Raw genomic sequence first — 20,064 nt, 5'->3', positions numbered from 1 at the left:
ACCCAACATCAGATGTTCAGTATATGCTGATGATATAAGCATATGGACGTCTGGTCCATCGTTTTTGGATATACAACAAACTCTACAAGAAGGATTGGATAATGTAGACCATTTTCTAAAACAAAGAGGTATGGCACTGAGTCTGGCCAAAACAGCCATACTTCCGTTTACATTAAAGAGACCTGGAAATTTCCAGATTAATCTGCAAAATCAGCCTATTAAAATGGTCAAAACTCATAAATTCTTGGGAGTAATTTTAGACCGGAGACTAACATGGTCGCCTCATGTCCAGTCCCTGGAACAAAAAGTGAATCAGGCCATTCGAATCCTCCGGCATCTCTGCGGGGCCAAATGGGGTGGTACTACAGAGTCGTTATTAGCCCTACATGTTGCCTGGATACGCCCCATCGTAACTTACTCACTGCCCCTGCTGCACGGACTCCCAGCCTCCACCGAAAGGAGACTGCACTTGTTATTGGCAAGGAGCTTGAGGGTATGTCTGGGTTTACCACGGTCAACTTCCAGTGATTTAGTGTATGCGGAGGCTCGAGAGCCACCTTTGGCAGTACTGCGAACTAAAGAAACATCTCGAAATTTATTTAGAATTTTCACGCAACATGAAAGTCATTTTTTATCTGGTGCACTAACACAAAGAACGGCAACGAGACTACAGGATACTATATCATCATTTCAAGCAGTAGTACCAGAATTTAAACAATGGAAACCTTCAAAACCACCTTGGACGCTGCCACTTCTCAACGTTATCCGTGAAATAGACGGCATAGAGAAGAAAGCAGCCATGGCACCTCTAGTAGCGGCACAGTTGGTACTTCATCAGCTTCATGTAATGCATAATGAAAAAACGAAGATATATACAGATGGATCATGCACAGAAGAAGCGTCAGCCTGTGCGGTCTTTATACCCGAAATTCAGGAAAAGAAGATGTACAAATTATCGCACAAATCTTCATCGACGACAGCAGAATTGGTGGCTATCTTTGAAGCAGTTAAGCTTATCTGCGAGAATCCAGATCCACGAAAATGGGTGATATGCACTGATAGCAAACCTGCTCTTCAGCTAATCAGAAATGTGAGATCACCTTACAGAAATGGTGAAATACCACAATGTATCGCAGAAACTGTGGAATATGCCTCATCGCAGGGTCACAACATCGTATTCCAATGGATACCCAGCCACATTGGAATAAAGGGAAATGAAGATGCTGATAGTCTCGCGAAGAAAGCATTGAAGGAAGGACGGGATTGCACAATCCCTATATCTGGGACGGATATCCGACATTTTATATCGCAAGGAGCTAACCATTGTTCGATGGAGAAGTGGTTTGAGAGCCCTAAATCAAAGGAAACGGTACTTTATGAAGTTGATCCACACAGAAAATTTTCCATAGCGACAGGCCTTCCACGACACCTAGAGACATTGATCCACCGACTTAGATTGGAAGTAGCATACACAAACAGCTTCCTGCACAAGATACATCGATCCAACTCACCGGAATGCCTATGTGGTCATGCAGAAGAAAATGTTCGCCATATTCTTTTGGAGTGCATTAAATACGCGAAAGAAAGAGAAAAATTAAGGAACAAATTAGCAAGTTTGGACAGACGGCCCCTCACAATAAAGAAACTACTTGGACCATGGCCTGAGATGCATCTTCAGAAAAAGGCAATAATCTTCCTGACAGACTTTTTAGTGGAGACCGGACTGGACAAGCGCCTATGACTGACAACCAGAAATGAGTATTATGTAAAGGGTGGTCATGTATCTACTGGCATTAGAGTAGTAAGGTGTGCGTGAAAGTAGTTTATGACTGTGTGAACTGCGTGAAGAAAACTGTGTATTGACATGTTATTTGAACTGGTTTCAGTGTGCTATTATGTGTTTTTTTTTTCCTTTTCCGTATTGTTAATTTTTGGGTACCGTTCTGTATTATTTTTTTATTTTTCGCTGCAGAACTCTGTGATATGGAGTAGCCGAGGCAATAGGCTCCTCAACCTCTCCACAGCAAAACAGTTAAAACAACAACAACAACAACAACGTCTAAAATATGGCCGTCGGTGTAGCGTTTTCTTTGCTCCTGCAGAAGGATTAAAGGGGATATACACATACATACAATTACGAGTAATATAAGAAATCGTGGTCTTCGTAATATAACCTTCATGGTCTCTACTTAAGGACAACTTGAGTTGCGTCTTGAATGTGTTTCTCTTTCTCAGCGCCAAGTCCAAGTTGGCTGCCAAGAGCTTTTCTAGTTTTTCTGGTGGAATGTTATTGAGTGTCACGCTTGAAAAAATGCATAGCACTTTTTCATGATGTCACGCTTTCTGATTTTCGCTTTCATGCTCTTCCAGAAGATAAGAACGAAAATCGAGTTTCAAGATGTGGGAGCTGGCCATAGCCACCGTGGTCCTTCTGATCGTCCACTGGCTCATGTGAGTAGGTTATGCGGTATTCATTACGTGATATTTGCGTGGGTAAATTATGCGGTATTCGCCTGAGTATATTATGTGGTATTTTCTGAGTACATGATGGGGTATGAATATAACATGCGGTAATCGACAGCCATAGGTGTTCCATTCAACTTACGAACGCATTCGCAAGCATCTAATCACTTTTTGGGCCTCACCTTACTCATCATGATTCTCAGGTTGATAAATAAAAGAACTAACCCAGGACTTTTTTTCCTTGAAGAATATTGATCTGACTTGTTTTTCGCAGAAATATATTTACTTGCTGCCTTATGCTTTTTAATAATTGCGGCAAAACGAAGGCTCTATTTCATGCTGTTAAAAATTCATATTTTCTACCTTGTGCCATTAAACATTGTCATCCCGTATTGTGCTGAAAGGAACCCTCAGCGGTAATTTTCTTAACAAATAATAATTATCTGAGTTGTGTTACCAGGGCCGAATCCGGTCATTCACATTAAGGGGGGGGGGGGTGGCGGTCGCGATGGGTAACACCTATGAGGGGGGCGTTGTCAATACTGTTTTTACTAGCAGAAAAATCCCTTAATAGAATAAATACTGTCAAGGAGTACATGCTCACAGTGGTTGCACTCACTTGTCATAAGTGGCAATGGGAAGTGCACTACGATCCCTGAAGTGAGGGGGGGGGGGGGGTGACAGACTTTGGGGTAGGGTAGGGGCACCTGCCTCTACCCCCCCCCCTTCCCCTCTAGATCCACCACTGTATGTTACTCGCATTTTGTAACTGCAATGAAAATGGAGAAAAAATTGGAGCTAACGATCCTACTAACCTTTTCGCATTTTCTTTTTGGGCGTTTTGTCGCTTACTATAAGCGTCGTGTCGCGGTGAGAGTGGTGTTTTCTGGATTGCGGAGTTCTACTTTATAATTACGCTAGTGACCCCTTGAGTAAACTTAGTACAATAAGGTACGACCGATTTCCCCGCAGGAAAAGAAGAGAGCACTTCAATTTCTTCAAGAATCTCGGCATACCCGGACCGACGCCAAGCATAATCTTCGGAAACATGTGGGAGATGTACAAAAAGGTAAGCGTTTTCAAGTTCCGCCCTAAAGAGAGATAGGAATGATCGATTCAAGAGTTCATACAGTCCCCCCCCCTCCCCCAAGGCTCTAGGGAATTACGTATTTAATATAAAATACTGTCGCACTTCAAGTACGGTCCTAATCGCTGTAGTAAGCAATTCTAAGATTGCTTCCAATATCCCCTGCACGAAGACGGCGCAAATTTATAGGCGGGTGCAGGTCAGCTATTCGGCACAAAACTCATATTGAATGACACAGCACGAGGACGAATGCGTCAAGCTTGTGCACGCATGAATGAATAAATGAATGAACCTTACCCGCATTGATTGATTGATTGATTGATTGATTGATCGATCGGTATATGGGGTTTAACGTCCCAAAACCATCATATGATTATGAGAGAAGCCGTAGTGGAGGGCTTCGGAAATTTCTACCACCTGGGGTTCTTTAACGTGCACTCAAATCTGAGCACACGAGCCTACAACATTTCCACCTCCATCGTAAATGCAGCCGTCGCACATTCGCAATATATACAACCTCAGGAGCGTTAAGCATATCGCGCACCTAGGCATCACAACCAATAAACAAACGCAGTAAATAGTGTTGGGTAAATAACATTCTCAGTAGAATCTGTACCTAGAGATGATGTTGCCTATTAACCTGAGCTGTAATAAGAGCGTTGTATCAATTTCAATTGATACAACGCTCTTGTATCAATAAAATTGTATCAATTGTTGTAGTTGTATCAATTTCAATTGATACAGCTACAACAGCACCACTAAGGGCACGGGGGATCTTTTTTTAGCAACGTATGCTATAAACTTACAGAAATGAACTGATGAACATTATCCTAACCACACAATATATTTGAAGATGACGGTTATAATAATGCTTTCGGTTATAATGCGACGTGCAATCTTCGTTTGAAATTTTCTCTTTCTCTCACTTTGCTGGGACGTATTTCTGAACCCATTGCAGGGCAGCATACAGTATACTACTACGCTGTTAACTCTCCTGCCTTACTATTTTATCTCTCCTTTTTTCTTTCTCGCTAAGCTAAAAAAAAAATCATGGCGTGAGCACGAAGGAAAAGCTGTTGGCTTGCCCCGTTTTTGTCGACAATTTAACTCCACATTTCAGTCAAGCAATGAAAAGTTTAGGATGAAAAGGCTTAACAGGCCATACATTGTGAAGATTTGGTGGCTCGTGGAGACTATTGTGAAAAGATTACTGGGTTGAGTGTCCAATGGCGTTTTCATTTGCAGCGTGGAACATGCATTGAAATTTCTTTCTTCTTGCATGCGTTCGTTTCTTCAACAGTCGCCAGTGAAGGCTTATCGCGAGTGGATCAACAAGTACGGCGACGTCGTTGGGTAAGAAACATTGCTTAAACTTATTTTGGCATTACTCGTTTTTTTGGCTCCCACACGTCAAATCCAGGCGGAGTCACAGTTTTAACTGGTATCACTGCAGCTAACTGCAGTGTGATGCCGTTGTTGCAGTAAGACAGAAATTCGGTTTATCATAGGGAACAGCTTATGACCGAAACAAGTGGCGCACACAATAAGGTCTAAAATCACTCGGTGTATACCTAGTTTTCAACTGTCTTTCAAGATTATGAATGAAGGCTGTATTAATTTGAGCACCAACCACAAATAAATCCAACATAAAAAGCCAGATGTTTCGGTTGGCTGATATGACACTTACAATAAGAGGTTGCAATTAAATGAAATGCTATTCATTTTCGTTTGTTAACGTGGCTCACGTGTACATGCTAGAACTGAAACGGCAGACTTTATGTTGCTTTTATTCGTAGTCGGTGCTTATTTAAATCGTCTTCATGTCTTTTTCCAACCATGCGGGTTTTCGTTTACCTCTCGGCCTGCAAATAGAATATATTATCAGTTCTATGCAGGTTATATCTACTGGAAGATGCAGCGAAAGTGCATCGCTTAATGTGTGCCCACATTACAGCAGTAGTTTTGTACATATCACTGTTAATCAGCTAATGTCACACGCTCTCTTTCAGTCATCTGTTGAAATAAACCTTCTAGTGAGGGAGCAACATTTTATTCTTATACGATAGCGGGTGCCCTGATCATAATGTATACCATTGACACGTCACAATAATTACGTTTCGTCGTTTCAAAGAAGCTTAGTGCGAATGTTCATGCTTCAAGAGACGTGAAAGGGTGATTGTCCGCTGTATCAAATATCGCCACTCTAATATGATTACGGAAGAGCCCAATCTGTCAAATTAAAAATTGTATAACACGTGGACTGTTTTCTTTTCAGATACTTCAACGGTTACCGTCCCGTCCTCCTCGTGGCAGATCTCGAATTGCTCAAACAGATACAGATTAAGGACTTCCAAGACTTCGTCGACAGAGGAGTGAGTTGGCAATTAAACAAATTGCGTACCGCAGGTCATACAAAGTGTGCCTTAAAATTCAGTAGATTCCAGTCTCCTGCGCATGTCGCACCGCGCCGTAAGTTGCAGCACAGCGAAACCGTTCAATTCATGCTTTTATATGTAATTGCAAACGAGAATCGCGGAGCAATATACTTTTACTTTTTCTCTAGAAGTACGCGTCCCACTATGTAGCTGAGGCAAAAACAACGTGACGGGATAATATGGGATGCAAAACGCTCGCGTACAACACAGGTATTAATTAGTAGGCTGCTTTCTGCAACCCATATACAATTATATGCTGACAAAACATTCTCATTAAATCTGGCTCATTCCATATGAGCATTTTTGAACGAATAGTTCCATTCCGTTCCACATTTACACAGTCGCGGAGAAAGTGATCCCGAATATTTCTCGGCTGTGACGGCATGTGTGTACGCTGTGAACGCTGATATGTGTGTGCGCGTATGACTCTATCCTTTTAGGGGCGAAGCTCCTTACACCATGGGTCGTTTCCTCTTTTGTAGTCGTAGTAGTAGCATGAGCATGACGTGTGTATATGTTCTTGGAAATAATATAACTAGATGGCGTTAGTGGTTTTCACAGCATATTCACGAAGTGAATGGTGATGAGAGGGACGAAGCGTTCATAAGTTCATCCGTGTGTCCTTCCGGCTGTGATTGTGCCCATCCGTCCATCCGTGCTTCCGTCTGTCTGTCTGCTCGTCCGTCCGTGCTTGCATCGATCCGTCCATCCATTCGTGCTTTTGTCCATACATCCGTGCGTCCGTCTATAGGTCCGTCAACCCGTCCGTGCTTCCATCCATCTATCCGTATGGACGCTCTCATGGATGGACGGACGCTTCGACTCATTCATCATCATTCACTCCATGGATATACAGCGATTCTTTTTTTCTTTCACGTTTCTTTTTCTCCACTCCGACATACGTACACGTAGGAGAGCCAACCTGGTATACTACAACCTGGTTAACCTCCCTGCTTTTCTTTTGCAATGCTCTCTCTCTCTAAACGAATAGTGGAAATGGATGAAGGCAACGACGTAAGCACTCTTTCATGGGTACTCTCTGCTATTTTCGAACAGAATCCCATGTATAGGGAATGACTGTCCTCATATAACGTGCTAATGCTTTGGTGACGTCAAAATTTCTGATCACGCAGCTCCTGTTCCAAGCGAAGCGTCCCCCAAGCCCACACAACAAGGGCCTTCTGCAGCTCACCTCGACGCGTTGGAAGGAAGTGCGTAGCGTGCTCACCCCTTCGTTCACCACGAACAAGCTCAAGATGGTGAGCGATGGTGACAAAAACAGTTATATATTCTGGGTGTTTATATTTTGTGGTTTTTAGCTAACTGTGAAGCAAACCGTAGGGGGTCGGTCGGTCGAACTTAATTACCTGTCCTGCAGAGACGCCACTAGCCCCTCCCCCGTTGGGACAGGCATGCTAAGCCTGACATCGTGGGCTCTCTGTATTGATCCCCGTTGGCTGATCCACGTTTATGCGGCTTTCTAAATTAGCTACCTCCCCTAAATGGTGGCATGCTAAATCTGCATTAGTGTAATTACCTTGATGAGTTTGGTGAAATAAGGCCAAGTTTGAGTACGACCACGTCTATAAGGCTGTCAGGGAGTCGATGGATACGTTTGACTAGGATTAATTTTTTCTTACGTGTGTGCGTTTACTTTAACGAGGTCGCGATTTAGGCGAGTTGGTAAATCTTTATCAAGACAGCGCAAACACATGAACACAAAAGAACAAAGAAGGAACTGACGACACGAGTGCTGCGTCATCGGGTTCTAATTATGCGCCTGAATTTAGGTACGGGGGCGTTCCATTTCACACCACTCAAACTGCGAGGCTGCCGTTGCCGGCGTCGAAGCCGATACCTCGAGCTCAGCGCCGAAAAGCTGCAACTTACGACCGTGCAGGACCCTGTTGTGCTTTGTGTCATGTAAATAGCTTAACTCTGATAATCTTCCGTCGGCTACAACTTAAGAGGGCTGGACAGGCCCAACTCAGATGACCATAGCACGGCCGTTAATTGTCTCCGCAACTGAATAGTCCCCCTAACGTTAATTTGAAGGTTCTCTCACGGCGTAGTCACCGACAGTGCGGTTCATGACGCGTGTCTAAAGTGCGTGGTCATTGGCTCGTACTATTACATATCTGAGGACGAAGTGCAGTAGCACTCTTATGCAGTACCCGACCACATAGGCTTTTTTCATCATTCGACGGAGGAGGGAACCGCTCAGAATTGGTATATTCAAGAGTCTTGTTAATGAACCACCACTCGTCCTGTCGCAGATGTCTCCTGGAGTCATCTCAGCCGTCGAGAAGCTGGTCTCCAAAATCGACCGCAAGGCCGAGACGGGAGAAGAGTTCGAAGTGGGCGAGATGTACGCCGCCCTTGCCTTGGACGTGATTTGCAAGAGTGCGATGGGCATCGACTACAATCTGCAGGACCACCCCCGGCACCGCTTCCTTCTGTGCTGTCGAATGCTGTTCGGATGCGCCTTCTCCTTCATCGCCGTACTGCTGAGTGAGTGCTGCAAGGCCGGGCAGTGCAGGCAGATTTCATAGCAGTATGATATTGCTTTTAGCGTGAATTAACGCTCCATTTATAACCTTCATCACTTATTGGATCTAAACACATTTTTCACGGCATCATGGTATTGCATGAGGAGAGATGATGGAGTGGGGGGAGGGCAAATTTATCAACCCTACAGTCATTGTTATACAAAGGTGAAAAGACATGTACAGAATATTGAAATCTAAGGTCCCAACAAAATGCAGTGCAACTAGAAGACCAACTGATGGTACAACAGGTGCTATGAAAGGGCAGTACCATCAGTTGTGCTGATGAGCCACCTCCACAGAGTGGAATGGTCTCCAGTTCTTTACGTCGTTCTTCCAAGCGGCACTTCTTTGAGCTCCACTAACACCAGTAATTAACCCATTGCAGCGGCGTTTCCGGGATCTGCGGGGCTTCTCAAGTTCATCAACTCTCGCTGGCTCCGCTACCAAAACAGCGGCGTGCACCCTTTCATCGAGGTGCAGGAGAAGTGCAAGCGAATCGTCGGCCAGCGACAGCAGGACACCTCGGTAAGACACGGCGATACCTTTTCCGCATTGTGCTAAGCTAAAAACACAACCAATCAGCACAGGTATTAAAAATGCATTAAACGATGGTATTTAAAACAATGGTAACACAGGTACTGAATTGGATCAAGCGGAAGCCTATTAGAGTTGGTACGACATGGTGGAATGTCAAAGGGTTCTATGTGTTTTTGTGTGAGATGACCTGAAGGCCAAAGTCATCTTCTCAATCGATTTTATCAGTCCTTCATTCTCCACCCTACAGCCTTCGGCACCTCAAGTGGTGTCACGCTCCCATTATGCGACGTCATTGTGATGTCATTCTTTGTGACATCACGCGATTACGTTATTGATGAAGTCATATGACTTGACATCGCGCGGTCATGCGACACACACACGTTCACTTAAACGTCAGATTACCTTTTACCAACATTTATCAGTTGCTCCTTTTACCACTTGTGAAGTGTCGCGAAGTATCGTCCACACTGGCTGAATGTCTCTTGACTCAAGAGACGTTTGAGGTTATCTTCACTGTATGCATTGCTCCACAACGATCCCACAGGAAAATGACAGGACAATCGCTCGTCCTGTCTGTTCTTTTACTGCGTTTTCGTTCAAAGGCAGTGTATGCAGTTATTTTCTCGATATGAGCACCAAACGAGCTCATTGGTCAAGTGTGTACGAAAACATCACCGAGGCAGATGCTGTCACGAAATTGTTAATAAACTTACACTCCTTGTCCCCCATTAGATCGAGCTTACTTGGTCAGTGAAGATTAGGGCGAGATATAATTCTGCGTAAACATGCGCTCACGTGTGCTTGTGTGTGTGCGTGTATGTAGTACAAAACACATAATGTTTCGCACAATGTCAAAACGTTAGCCAGTCTTGTGTTCTTTTTTTCTTTGCTATGTACGGTATTGTTTCAACCTCAGCAGCACTGAAACCAGCAAATCGGTGAAGCAAAAAACGTGTAAAATATTTAGGGCGGGGGGGAAGAAACATGAGGGGAAGGAACCAATATAACCTGTTTTGTTACCTTCATTGATAATTATGCAATGCAGAAAAAGAAAGAGAAGATCAGGAGATAACCAAAATGTATATGGCAATAGCTTTGACAAAAGTAATTAAATCGAGAAGGTCACATAGTTAATTACCCCCTGTTTCGAAGAGGAAGCATTCAAATATATAGCAGCCACCACGTCCTACTACATATATAAGCGCTAATAGCCATGAGAGATAGAGAAACAGAACCATTCTCTATAAATAGATACATTTCATCTATATTTTCATGTGCGTTCTATAATAGACAAAAATTGATTACTGAGAAGCCTTCAATGACCACATAATTAATGAAACAAAGCTTATTCACTTTTTATTCAGAATGTCACGGCATAATTCGAAATTGTAGAAAAGAAGTTTCGTAACAAATATGCATCCACAGAGTGACAGCGCAAGTCTTGCTACTACGTGAGACGCTTGTCTAGAAATACGTCCATGAAACCTGCTAAACTAAATGCTTTGCGGTGTTGCAGATATATTTTTTGAGGCCTGAACACTGAGGGAAATTAAAAAATACCGCTGTCTATTCATTATTTTTAAATGTGGAGCATTTTATAGTCGCATCTACCCGCAAATCTGGCGTCGGCAGTGTCGTCGACACACGCGCTGCGCATGCTCGTGCTTTGCGTCTCATGCAGCATGCTGGCGTTTCGTGCCAACTGTCGCTTTCTCCCCCCCCCCCCCCCCAACTGTCGCTTCGCAAGGCCGACGGAGTCAGCGTCTGCTAGTAAAAACCGATTGCTCGCAATGCGGAGCCATTCACCGTCCGCCCGTATATGCAGGCACCGGATCGCACGCTCAGAATTCTGTAAAGGGTGTCTTTACTTGTCTTTCGCTTGACTTGACGCTTTGCTTGACTTGACGCTTTGCTTGACTCGAGTAGATGCGATGGAAGCAACCGTACCTTCAAGCAGTATAATGGGGCACAACCCAACTTCAGCATCCCACCACTCATTGGAGGCAACGCTTCTCCTCCATTGCATAAATATTAATAAATACAAAGTAACTATTACGCATTTATCAATTGATATGTAGGGTGTAACGTCCCGAAACCACCATATGATTACGAGAGGCGGCGTAGAGAAGGACTCCCAAAATTTCGACCACCTGGGATTCTTTCACGTGCATTGAAATCTAAGTACACAGTCCTTCAGCATTTTCGGCTCCATCGAAAGTGCAGCAGCCCCAACCGGCATTTAATCCCGCGACCTGCGAGACAGCAGCCGAGTAGCTCAGCCAGTGGACCAACGCCGTGGGGCACAATTAATCATTCCCAAACTATAACAAATTCACACGATACCCCCACCATTCTGCGACGCATCGAGTTCCCCGCGTGGAAAGATGCGGGTGGCTCTTGTGTGTGCGTGTGCGTGTAGGAGCATGGCAGAATCATAATACATACATTTATAGAATAACGTATATACCCGATTTCAACGCACACCTAAGTTTTAGGGGAAAATAGACCTTGAAATTGCATACGCGTTAGGTTCGGGTGTAAAGACCCCCATAGCTGTAATTTTGCTTTTGGGTCATGTAAGTCAGATGCTTGTTGGAATCGGGGGCTTGTTAGAATTGGGTAAATGCAGTACGCGCGCGGAAGAGGAATGCCGTATCCCAACACATGAATCATCTCATGTTCGAAGCATTTCCTAACTGGTGTTCCAGTTGTGCACCTACAACAACGTTTACAAGTGGTGACAATCCAACAAGTCGCGATGCCGGCCTGACAAACGAAGCCGGCCTTATATGGAATGCAGATTTACTAAACCAAAACCCCTGTTGCCTCATCAAATGCGAAAAGCGATCAGCGGTAACAACGGTGCAAAATGCCATCATCTTTTGATGATGTCACGCGTTCATGACTCTTTCCTTCCATTGTGTCGGCGTCATCGGCCACCCTTGTGACGCCATCAAATGACGTAAATACTTGATCAAGGATCGTTCAGTCATGAATGTACTTGAAAGGCCCTAAACAACCTGAAAATACCGAGAACAGGCGCTTTATTCTCTCACAGTGTTTTCCAACATCTCGACAGAACTCGTGACTTTAGCAGTTTGTTCACGTGAAGTCGGAACAAAATATGCTCTCTATTGGTCAATTTTATACGAGAGATTTCTATGGTGAATTACTTCGTACTCTGCTTTACCATGCAGTCGCATGCCTGTTTTGCCTAGTATCGTATAAGGCTATTGTGTGCGATGCACTCATTTCGCTTCGTTTTCTGCGTTAGCGACTGCGCAAGCATAGGTTGCAGCGTGTGGTCGAAAAGCGCGGAGTCCTGACTGGCTCGAAGTGTAGTGCTGTCATTCCACGCGTTTTGTGAAGAAATCAGTGGATAGAAGTACATGCCGCTTGTAGGAAGGGTAGGGAAGGCGATAAAGAAAGAATACCGTCTGGTTTTTCTAATCGATGTTGATTAGGTGCCCTTAAAAGAAGCACATGAGTTGCAGAGAGTTTGCAATGACTCCAATCCCGGATTCAGCGCCGAACCACGATAGATGCAGAAAAGGTTTGAAAGCGATGTGGGGGCGCGGCATCAATATAGCTGGTCAAGAATGAAGAGAATACAACTGCTCTCATTTTCGAGTCAGCTTAGGTGAACGCTTAGGTTATTTTTCTTTTCTACACAGATACCTCGAATGCGATACCGTGCATTCTCAGTGGAGGAAGAGGGGGCTTCACTGTAGTTCCAGAGAATATAGGATTGTCTGGCTATTTTCCCACATAATGAGTCTTATGTACTAATGGGGTGAGGGTATATTGGGGAGGGCAAGGAATACCTCTGTAACAAGCGGGAAACGTGTATTTTATCAAAGTTATCTGCATATCCACACGCCATCGTGTGGATATGCGCTACCCTGATATAATTTGCACTACCCTGATATAAACTAACAAAGATGCCTATATTGGGGGGCCATCTACAGCAGCTCTTTTAACGAAGGCAAAGCTCACCTATATAACACTGGCTCTAGCGATGTTCCCTGTTCAGCAGTCTATCTCCGCTTATTGCAGCTCCGTCAAAAGGACCTGCTGCAGCTGATGATCGACGCAAAAGAGTCACGCGTAGACGTGGGTTCTGTCACGTCGACTCAACTAACCGCTGGCGAGGAGAACGAGCAGGAACTCCCGAATGAAACGACCTCGAACACAGGTAAGCCACAGCCGGTGGATGAAGAAGCTTTTCATCCAGCGGCCGTGGGCAAGCGAATAAACTTTGCTCTCGGCGGTTTCGTTTAACGCAGATTCCTTATACTATTCCCAAGCCTGTGCAGCCGTCAGCGTGCTTAACTTTGGTCCCACTTTGATCAACTCGAACCCTCTGCTACGTGTCCTCAAATGAATAGATGGACGCCACTACCGCGTAGCTTTGGATTCTGTCGCTGAGATGACACCAATGCATGCCGGCATACTGCCTAAGCCAAAGCAGGTGTCAACTCGGCCACAGCGCGTGGCGCTTCGCGGCTGGCGTCAGTGAGACCACTAAATGCCACGCTGTGATGCATTCGAGTTAACCTTGCCGATTACTGTATATATTAAAAGGAAAAGAAATTCCCCTCACGCTTATTTTAAGTTATATTAATGAGTATTCTTACATAACTAAATGAATCTTACGAGCCGTGGCAATACTTGAGAATATGCGTGGCGTTTATGCCTGCGTCATTTGCAGAAAACGCAAGCGGCAACCTGTCGGTCTTCAACAAGGCCGTGCTGGATGACGACGACATCACGCAGAACGCATTCGTGGTGCTAGTGGCAGGGTAAGGCCGCGCCTTCTTCGTGACCACTTAAAAGTTCCAGGCTGTTACGTTTCAAAGTCATGGAGGGATTATGCGTCACGCTGCACTGGGACACCTTGAATTGTTAAAACTTGTTGTTAGGTCAGTGCGCTATATTTACTTACATAATGACTCTCTGATTTGTTCCTCACCACGTGTGTTTCCCTAATGCGAACAAACGTTTACGCGAATTGGCATACTCAAGTGGGGGTGGGAGGAGCGCCTAGTAATACCTCGTCGTTGCGCTGTGTTGTAAGTTCCTCATTGAAAGAAAAGGGGAATGACAGTTATAACTTTTGAATGTTCCTTGTATGAGTTCGCATAATTAAAGATGACTTTCCGATAATGCAGCAAGTTCTTTTTTTTTTTTCAGCAACGTGTGTTTGATATCTGACTCATCTCTAACGACAATATACGCTTTTTCTTATATGGCTACGCGCAGTCTCGGGTGCACTTCGTCAGATGACCACGCTCAAAACGCTCAGCTACAACCACAGTACAGTGAGATCCGATGTCAGTCAACTTGCGTTACTCTCAGGGTCACGCACTTCATAGATCAAAGCAGTGACACAATGAAAAGCATATAGTAAATCAGCTCACGGACACATAGGGGCAGACTTGAGCGATTCGCTATTTCGAAATATTAACTGGACACGCATCTTCTTAGCCGCTTCAGGCTGCACTCTGAGAAATACAGGGGGCTTTCTCAGAAGGAAAGTACTTTGCTTTATTATTGAATTCCAATGGCAGATCCAGATCAAGTTTTTCTGCTCTGAGCGGAGCAATCGCATTCCAATGGTGGGTTGGGAGAGTGAATTGTGTGTTCCAATGGCAGATTGAGAGCAACTGCCGATCACAAAATGCTCCGTGGAGCAAGAATTGTTGCTCTGCCAAAATCGGCAGATTTAACTGGAAGTTCGAGTGACGTCTTTTGTGCGCCCGCCTTTCATCCAATCACCGATGGATGTCCAGAAAACGCTTTGCACTCCTCGCACCCTGTCGTGCTTCCTCGCTAGATTTCCGCTCACCAACAGCTCCCGTTGAGACGCGCGCGTTCCATTCGCAGATTTGGCGAGGGTAATCCCGCTCCGATCTGCGCGCTCCATTCGCAATCCGGCCCAGCTCTCGCGATCTGCCATTCAAATTCAACATGACATGCGCTAACAAAACAAAACAGAAATAAGTGTTATTCCCGTGCACGTTCTGCGCGCTTGAATGTCCCCTGCGCACACTTGTGCAGCGAAATAATGAGATATACGTAAAATTAATCGGATGATAAACTTTGAACAAACCCGATGACAGGGTAACGTACTTATTTAGTCGGTTGTAATGGTCCCAGCCCTTCATCACAGACGTTTACGCGTGCTTTGCCCGTCGGCTAACGATTCAGGTTCGAGACGACGAGCAACACCATGTCCCTGGTGACGCACATGCTGAGCCACCACCCGGAAGTGCAGGAGAGGATGAGGGAAGAGCTGTTCTCCGTCCTTGCGCCTGATGTAAGTATTGTTCATTTTGATTGTTTGATTGATTGATTGATTGATTGATTGATTGATTTCTGAAAAATCATCGGAAGGCAAAGATGAAAAGAGTAAAATCAGGTGCCTGTACTCTGCATGTATCTCGCCACTTTCGGTCAGATGTGTGCTATCAACTATGGACAATAAACATTAATACGAGAGTGCTGCATTGTCTAAATACTGCGCTGGAGAAAGGGGGAATGAAAGAGAAAATAAGAAAGAAACGCTGCAAGAAAAAAAGGAAAGAAACGAAAACAAAAAAGTAACGACCCTAAGCTAAACGTTTGTATCTAAACTCGGTTGTCTTTAAAAAGTGCAACAACACTCCACATTATCCGTGTGTGGATTTGCACTGTATACTGTCTAGGCTAATTCAGCGAGTATGTATAGTACTGCTTTACCGTTTCTTTTCCCCTATTTTTCATTTGCATACCTGCTTTCACTATGCAACATGTCGCTGTAGCAAAGCTAACAATAAATAAACAAGCGATGCCAAACGCTTGCGCGACTTTTATAATAATGAGCGCGAAATTCATTATGAATTACCTTAGTACAAAGTTTTAATGTCGTCCGATGCATGTTTTCAGGGAAAGCTAAAAGGAAAATGATTAGATTTAAAATAGAGGATTGCTTACAACATGCAGATAGTGTACAATTCTTTGAATTCATTATCACTTCGTCGGTCTATTCGAGGGACAGTAAAAATGAAAATGGAGCTCAAAATTTAAAGCTGTGGTAAATTCATTGAACTTTTTCTTGTGTTCCAGGAACCCATCACGTACAACACCATCCAGAAACTTACCTACATGAACTGTGTGATTCAGGAAACGATTAGGATGTACCCGCCAGCTTTCGCGTGAGTACAGATTGCCTTCCCAAATTTAAGTACTCGGTGGTGTCCGCATCCAAGCCTGAACGATGGCAGGCCATCAGTAAGAGAAGCGAATTTCCAGGTCTAAACTTTCTGCCGGCTGCATACGAGCCGGATGTGATTGCGGATTCGGAAGGACGTTGCAGATGCCGTGTTTTCGGCGTCATTTACAGCATACGCACTAGACAAACATAAAAAAGGTTATGAAATTACTGAGGTTTCGTTTCTTAAAGTATGTTATAGCCTCTTCTGTTCTTAGGCTAATAAATAAAAATGATCGCAGTGGCTATTTCCTCTAACAATGGTCCCTTCATAGGAAACAAAACATAGCTAAACGGGTGGAGAAATCTCAAATTCTGAATGGGTATATAGCTATGTCCATCAAAACAGATTTTCGGTGCGCAACGCTATATTTTTGTCACTGGTGCATTCGTCAAGCTGAAAATTTTGTAAAAGGTGATAGAGTGAAAATGACATGTATAAGTTTTAAATGCGACAAAAAAGCTCCGCGTAATCTTGCAAGGTCGAGTGACGTTTTTGAAAGGAAAACATTGTTATCTACACGTTTGTACATAAAACACAATGTTATGAAAAAACACATAATGATTTTACAGAAAGTGCCAAAGTCTACGATAAGTTCGTCCCGGGTTAACACGGACCAGAAATTTTTCGTCAACTTATATTTTTATGAGATATCTGTACAGATTTTCTTTTGTACACGTCTCTTTTTGCTACAAACGAGCCGGGTGACAATGATTCCCTTTCATGACGTAGCTTCACTGTTACATAGCTTGTGATTAAAACTATGAGAAGGAGCCGTTTTTCGGTGTCCATCTCTAAATCCGTCAGAACCGAGGGAAACTAAGGCACATTTCTAAGTTTTCAAGGGCTAAAAACTTGCACAAGCAGCTGCAGCCTTTATTCGCGTTATTTTTTTATAGGCTGCTGTTTTGCGCATTGACATTAGGCCACGATAGTGACCTTTTGTGATAGTGTACCTGTGCTATCTATCTACCTATCTATCTATCTATCTATCTATCTATCTATCTATCTATCTATCTATCTATCTATCTATCTATCTATCTATCTATCTATCTATCTGTCTGTCTGTCTGTCTGTCTATCTATCTGTCTATCTGTCTGTCTGTCTGTCTGTCTGTCTGTCTGTCTGTCTGTCTGTCTGTCTGTCTGTCTGTCTGTCTGTCTGTCTGTCTGTCTGTCTGTCTTATAGTTAGTCTTATCCCTCCACTGACCTCCAGCGTAAGGTAGCAATAGCAGATATTTCCTTCGTGGTTAGCCTGACTGCGTTTCACCTCTCATCCACTTGTCTCGCTCCTTCAGCGTCTCACTGGCATAAATTATCTGCATAGTCATACAACACTGCTTGAAGTCGGTCTCTAAGACCAGCTGCCCGCAAGAAACGCAACAACGCTCTCAAAGCTTTCCGTGCTGAGGAAGGTCTCGGCCAATGAAACCGAGACCCTTTCCTCCAACAACGCATGAGTTTCAAATCCATTTAACGCTTTTTTCGTAGTATATTCTTTGTTTTTTTTTGTAACATCTCTCTTCTATCGTCTTTTGTTTCCTTTACCCGTTTCCCAAGCACAGTGTAGCCAGCCAGTCTTAGAATTGGCTAACCTTCGTGTCATTCCATATATTCCCTCTTTCCACTTACTCCCCCTGCATAGTGATAAATCAGTCTTCCCTATATGCGTCACTGATGATCTGTATCCTGCGCCTTGCAAATCCAGTTTCGTGACACGGGAGGCCGCGGTTGACAAGGAATACGGGAAGATTCGAATTCCCGCTGGGACGGCTGTCATGGCGGCCGTAGAGTACATTCACAGAGATCCCCGGTACTGGGAGGAGCCGGACAAGTTCAATCCTGACAGGTAAGGAGATGCCCAGCGTTGTCGTAACTCGCCGTGAAACGCAAATCCATAATTGGTGTTGATAATATATAGTGTGCCCACAGCTCGAATCAGGTCCGTAGCCGGGGAGGAAGGGAAGAAATGCTCCCCTCCGAAAAAAATTGAATGGAGGTGGTGTTTCACCGAGGTCAAATAATAAAAAAGGTGTTTTTCGAGACTTTCAACAAGTGCCCCCCCCCCCCCCCAGAAAAAAATTCCTGGCTACTGACCTGGCTCGAAGCAACAAGTGTAACGTTTTTTAGCAAGATATCGCGTATATTTCATTCAGTGCAACCGAATGAAATATGTCACCCGGTTTAAAGAGCCGAGTTAGCATTTTCATGAAATATGGTTGGCTCTCTCCATTATTCAATATATATGTAAGCATGAAATGGCTATTGTAAGAGCCGATTGGTTGGAGGTTATACGAGACACAACCTTTAAATATTGATTTAGTTCATGTTCGCAACCCCACCTTGCCATGCACACTACCACACTTTATTCAGTACTGTTCTATACGGGTGCCATCTTTTCCTACCACTGTCCTGCGCACAATTTTAAGCTTTGCCAAGTGTAGGCAGCGGATTCAATGCAGGCCACAGCGTCTGCGGCCAGAATGTTGTTGCACCGTACGCCGGATGCAACATCTCACCAATAAGCGGCAAAGCCCGATCCGCGAAACTCTTGATTGGTTGCCCGGATGTTTTCGTATTTTCTTGCAACGACACCCTAATGTCCTCGTTTGAGTGCTCTGATGAGTGCTCCGGATATATACTCTGGCTTTTGGCTGAAGGACTGTTGAAATCAACGGAAAATAGGAGCTAAAAAACTTTCGTCCTTAAGATTTAGCACTGATAGAGCTATATGAACAGCAGATCAATTAATAAAAACTTTCACGCGACGCCCGTAAGAGCAAACAGTAATATTTATATATATTCTATATGACCTAAGTATGGGAAGTAGCCACTTTCCGGGTGAACACAGCAGCACAGACAATCAAAGACGAATTCCTTCGCACCAGTTCTAATAAAAGTTCATCTTGTAGTTTTCGCGCAACCACACGGGGACAAAGACGATAAACACAATCACAAGCTTATATATTTGTTTACTCTGCCAGGAGTGTTTCTCTCAATGGGGGGGGAGGGGGAGGGGAGGATGAACAACAAGAGAGAAGGCAGGGAGGTTAACCAGGCACATGCCCGGTTTGCTACCCTACGCTGGGGGAATGGGAAGGGGGCATAAAGATGAGAAAGGGGAAAGAGAAGAGAAAGAGAGAAAAAAAAGAGGATTGTCAGTCAATTGGCTGGCGCGTATGCAGCGGTGGCACTATACAAAAGTTAAAGGTTGTCACGTAGGCCTGTAGTCCTCAAAAAGCACAAGACAGCTTTGACTACTTTCTGAGCCGACGAAAGGCGAGGATGGTGTTCCAGTAGCATCTGCATAGAGAGTGGCCGACCGTCCAATTGTCGCAATGCATCCGAAAGCTTCTGTCATTCGAAGGCAAATCGAGGGCAATAGCATATCAGATGGTCCATGTCTTCTTTGGCGCAGCAGACGTCGCATTCCGCATTGTCGGTCAATGCGATGAGGGTTCTATATGCTTTTGTGAAGGCAACCCCCAACCAAAGGCGACAAAGAAGCGAAGCTTCACGTCGACGAAGTCCGGATGGAGGTCGAAGTTCCAGTCGAGGGTTTATTTGGTAGAGTCTCGTATGTCTTATGCTTGGGGTGTTCCACTCCTGCAGACACAGACTACGTGCCAGGTGACGAAGTTGCTTTGCAGCGTCAGTCCCTGACAAAGGAATCGGAAGGATGTGCTCTTCTTGGTGCGATGTGCGAGCCGCGTTGTCTGCAGAATCATTGCCACTGATCC

General features: G+C 44.4%; 2 protein-coding genes across 4 annotated transcripts in view; one reads left to right on the top strand and one right to left on the bottom strand.

The window, feature by feature from the left end:
- LOC119174258 (sulfotransferase 1C2-like) overlaps positions 1–20,064 on the bottom strand; it is a 265,196-nt gene that overhangs the window by 223,100 nt on the left and 22,032 nt on the right. The window lies entirely within an intron of this gene.
- Positions 1–20,064, top strand: part of LOC119174260 (thromboxane-A synthase-like) — a 42,185-nt gene that overhangs the window by 12,734 nt on the left and 9,387 nt on the right. For 2 of the 3 annotated variants that reach the window (XM_075895908.1, XM_075895909.1), the window contains exons 2-13: positions 2,371–2,451; positions 3,436–3,532; positions 4,851–4,903; positions 5,826–5,922; positions 7,119–7,244; positions 8,262–8,496; positions 8,920–9,059; positions 13,128–13,266; positions 13,783–13,873; positions 15,282–15,390; positions 16,179–16,267; positions 18,033–18,173. In XM_075895908.1, coding sequence (XP_075752023.1) covers positions 2,399–2,451; positions 3,436–3,532; positions 4,851–4,903; positions 5,826–5,922; positions 7,119–7,244; positions 8,262–8,496; positions 8,920–9,059; positions 13,128–13,266; positions 13,783–13,873; positions 15,282–15,390; positions 16,179–16,267; positions 18,033–18,173 — 1,370 coding nt within the window. In that variant the 5' untranslated portion in view covers positions 2,371–2,398. The remainder of the gene's footprint in view (positions 1–2,370; positions 2,452–3,435; positions 3,533–4,850; positions 4,904–5,825; positions 5,923–7,118; positions 7,245–8,261; positions 8,497–8,919; positions 9,060–13,127; positions 13,267–13,782; positions 13,874–15,281; positions 15,391–16,178; positions 16,268–18,032; positions 18,174–20,064) is intronic. The other variant, XM_075895910.1, reaches the window with a different exon arrangement.

This window comes from Rhipicephalus microplus, chromosome 5, assembly GCF_043290135.1.
Source record: "Rhipicephalus microplus isolate Deutch F79 chromosome 5, USDA_Rmic, whole genome shotgun sequence".
Taxonomy (NCBI): domain Eukaryota; kingdom Metazoa; phylum Arthropoda; class Arachnida; order Ixodida; family Ixodidae; genus Rhipicephalus; species Rhipicephalus microplus.
This window is presented reverse-complemented; position numbering and strand designations above follow the sequence as displayed.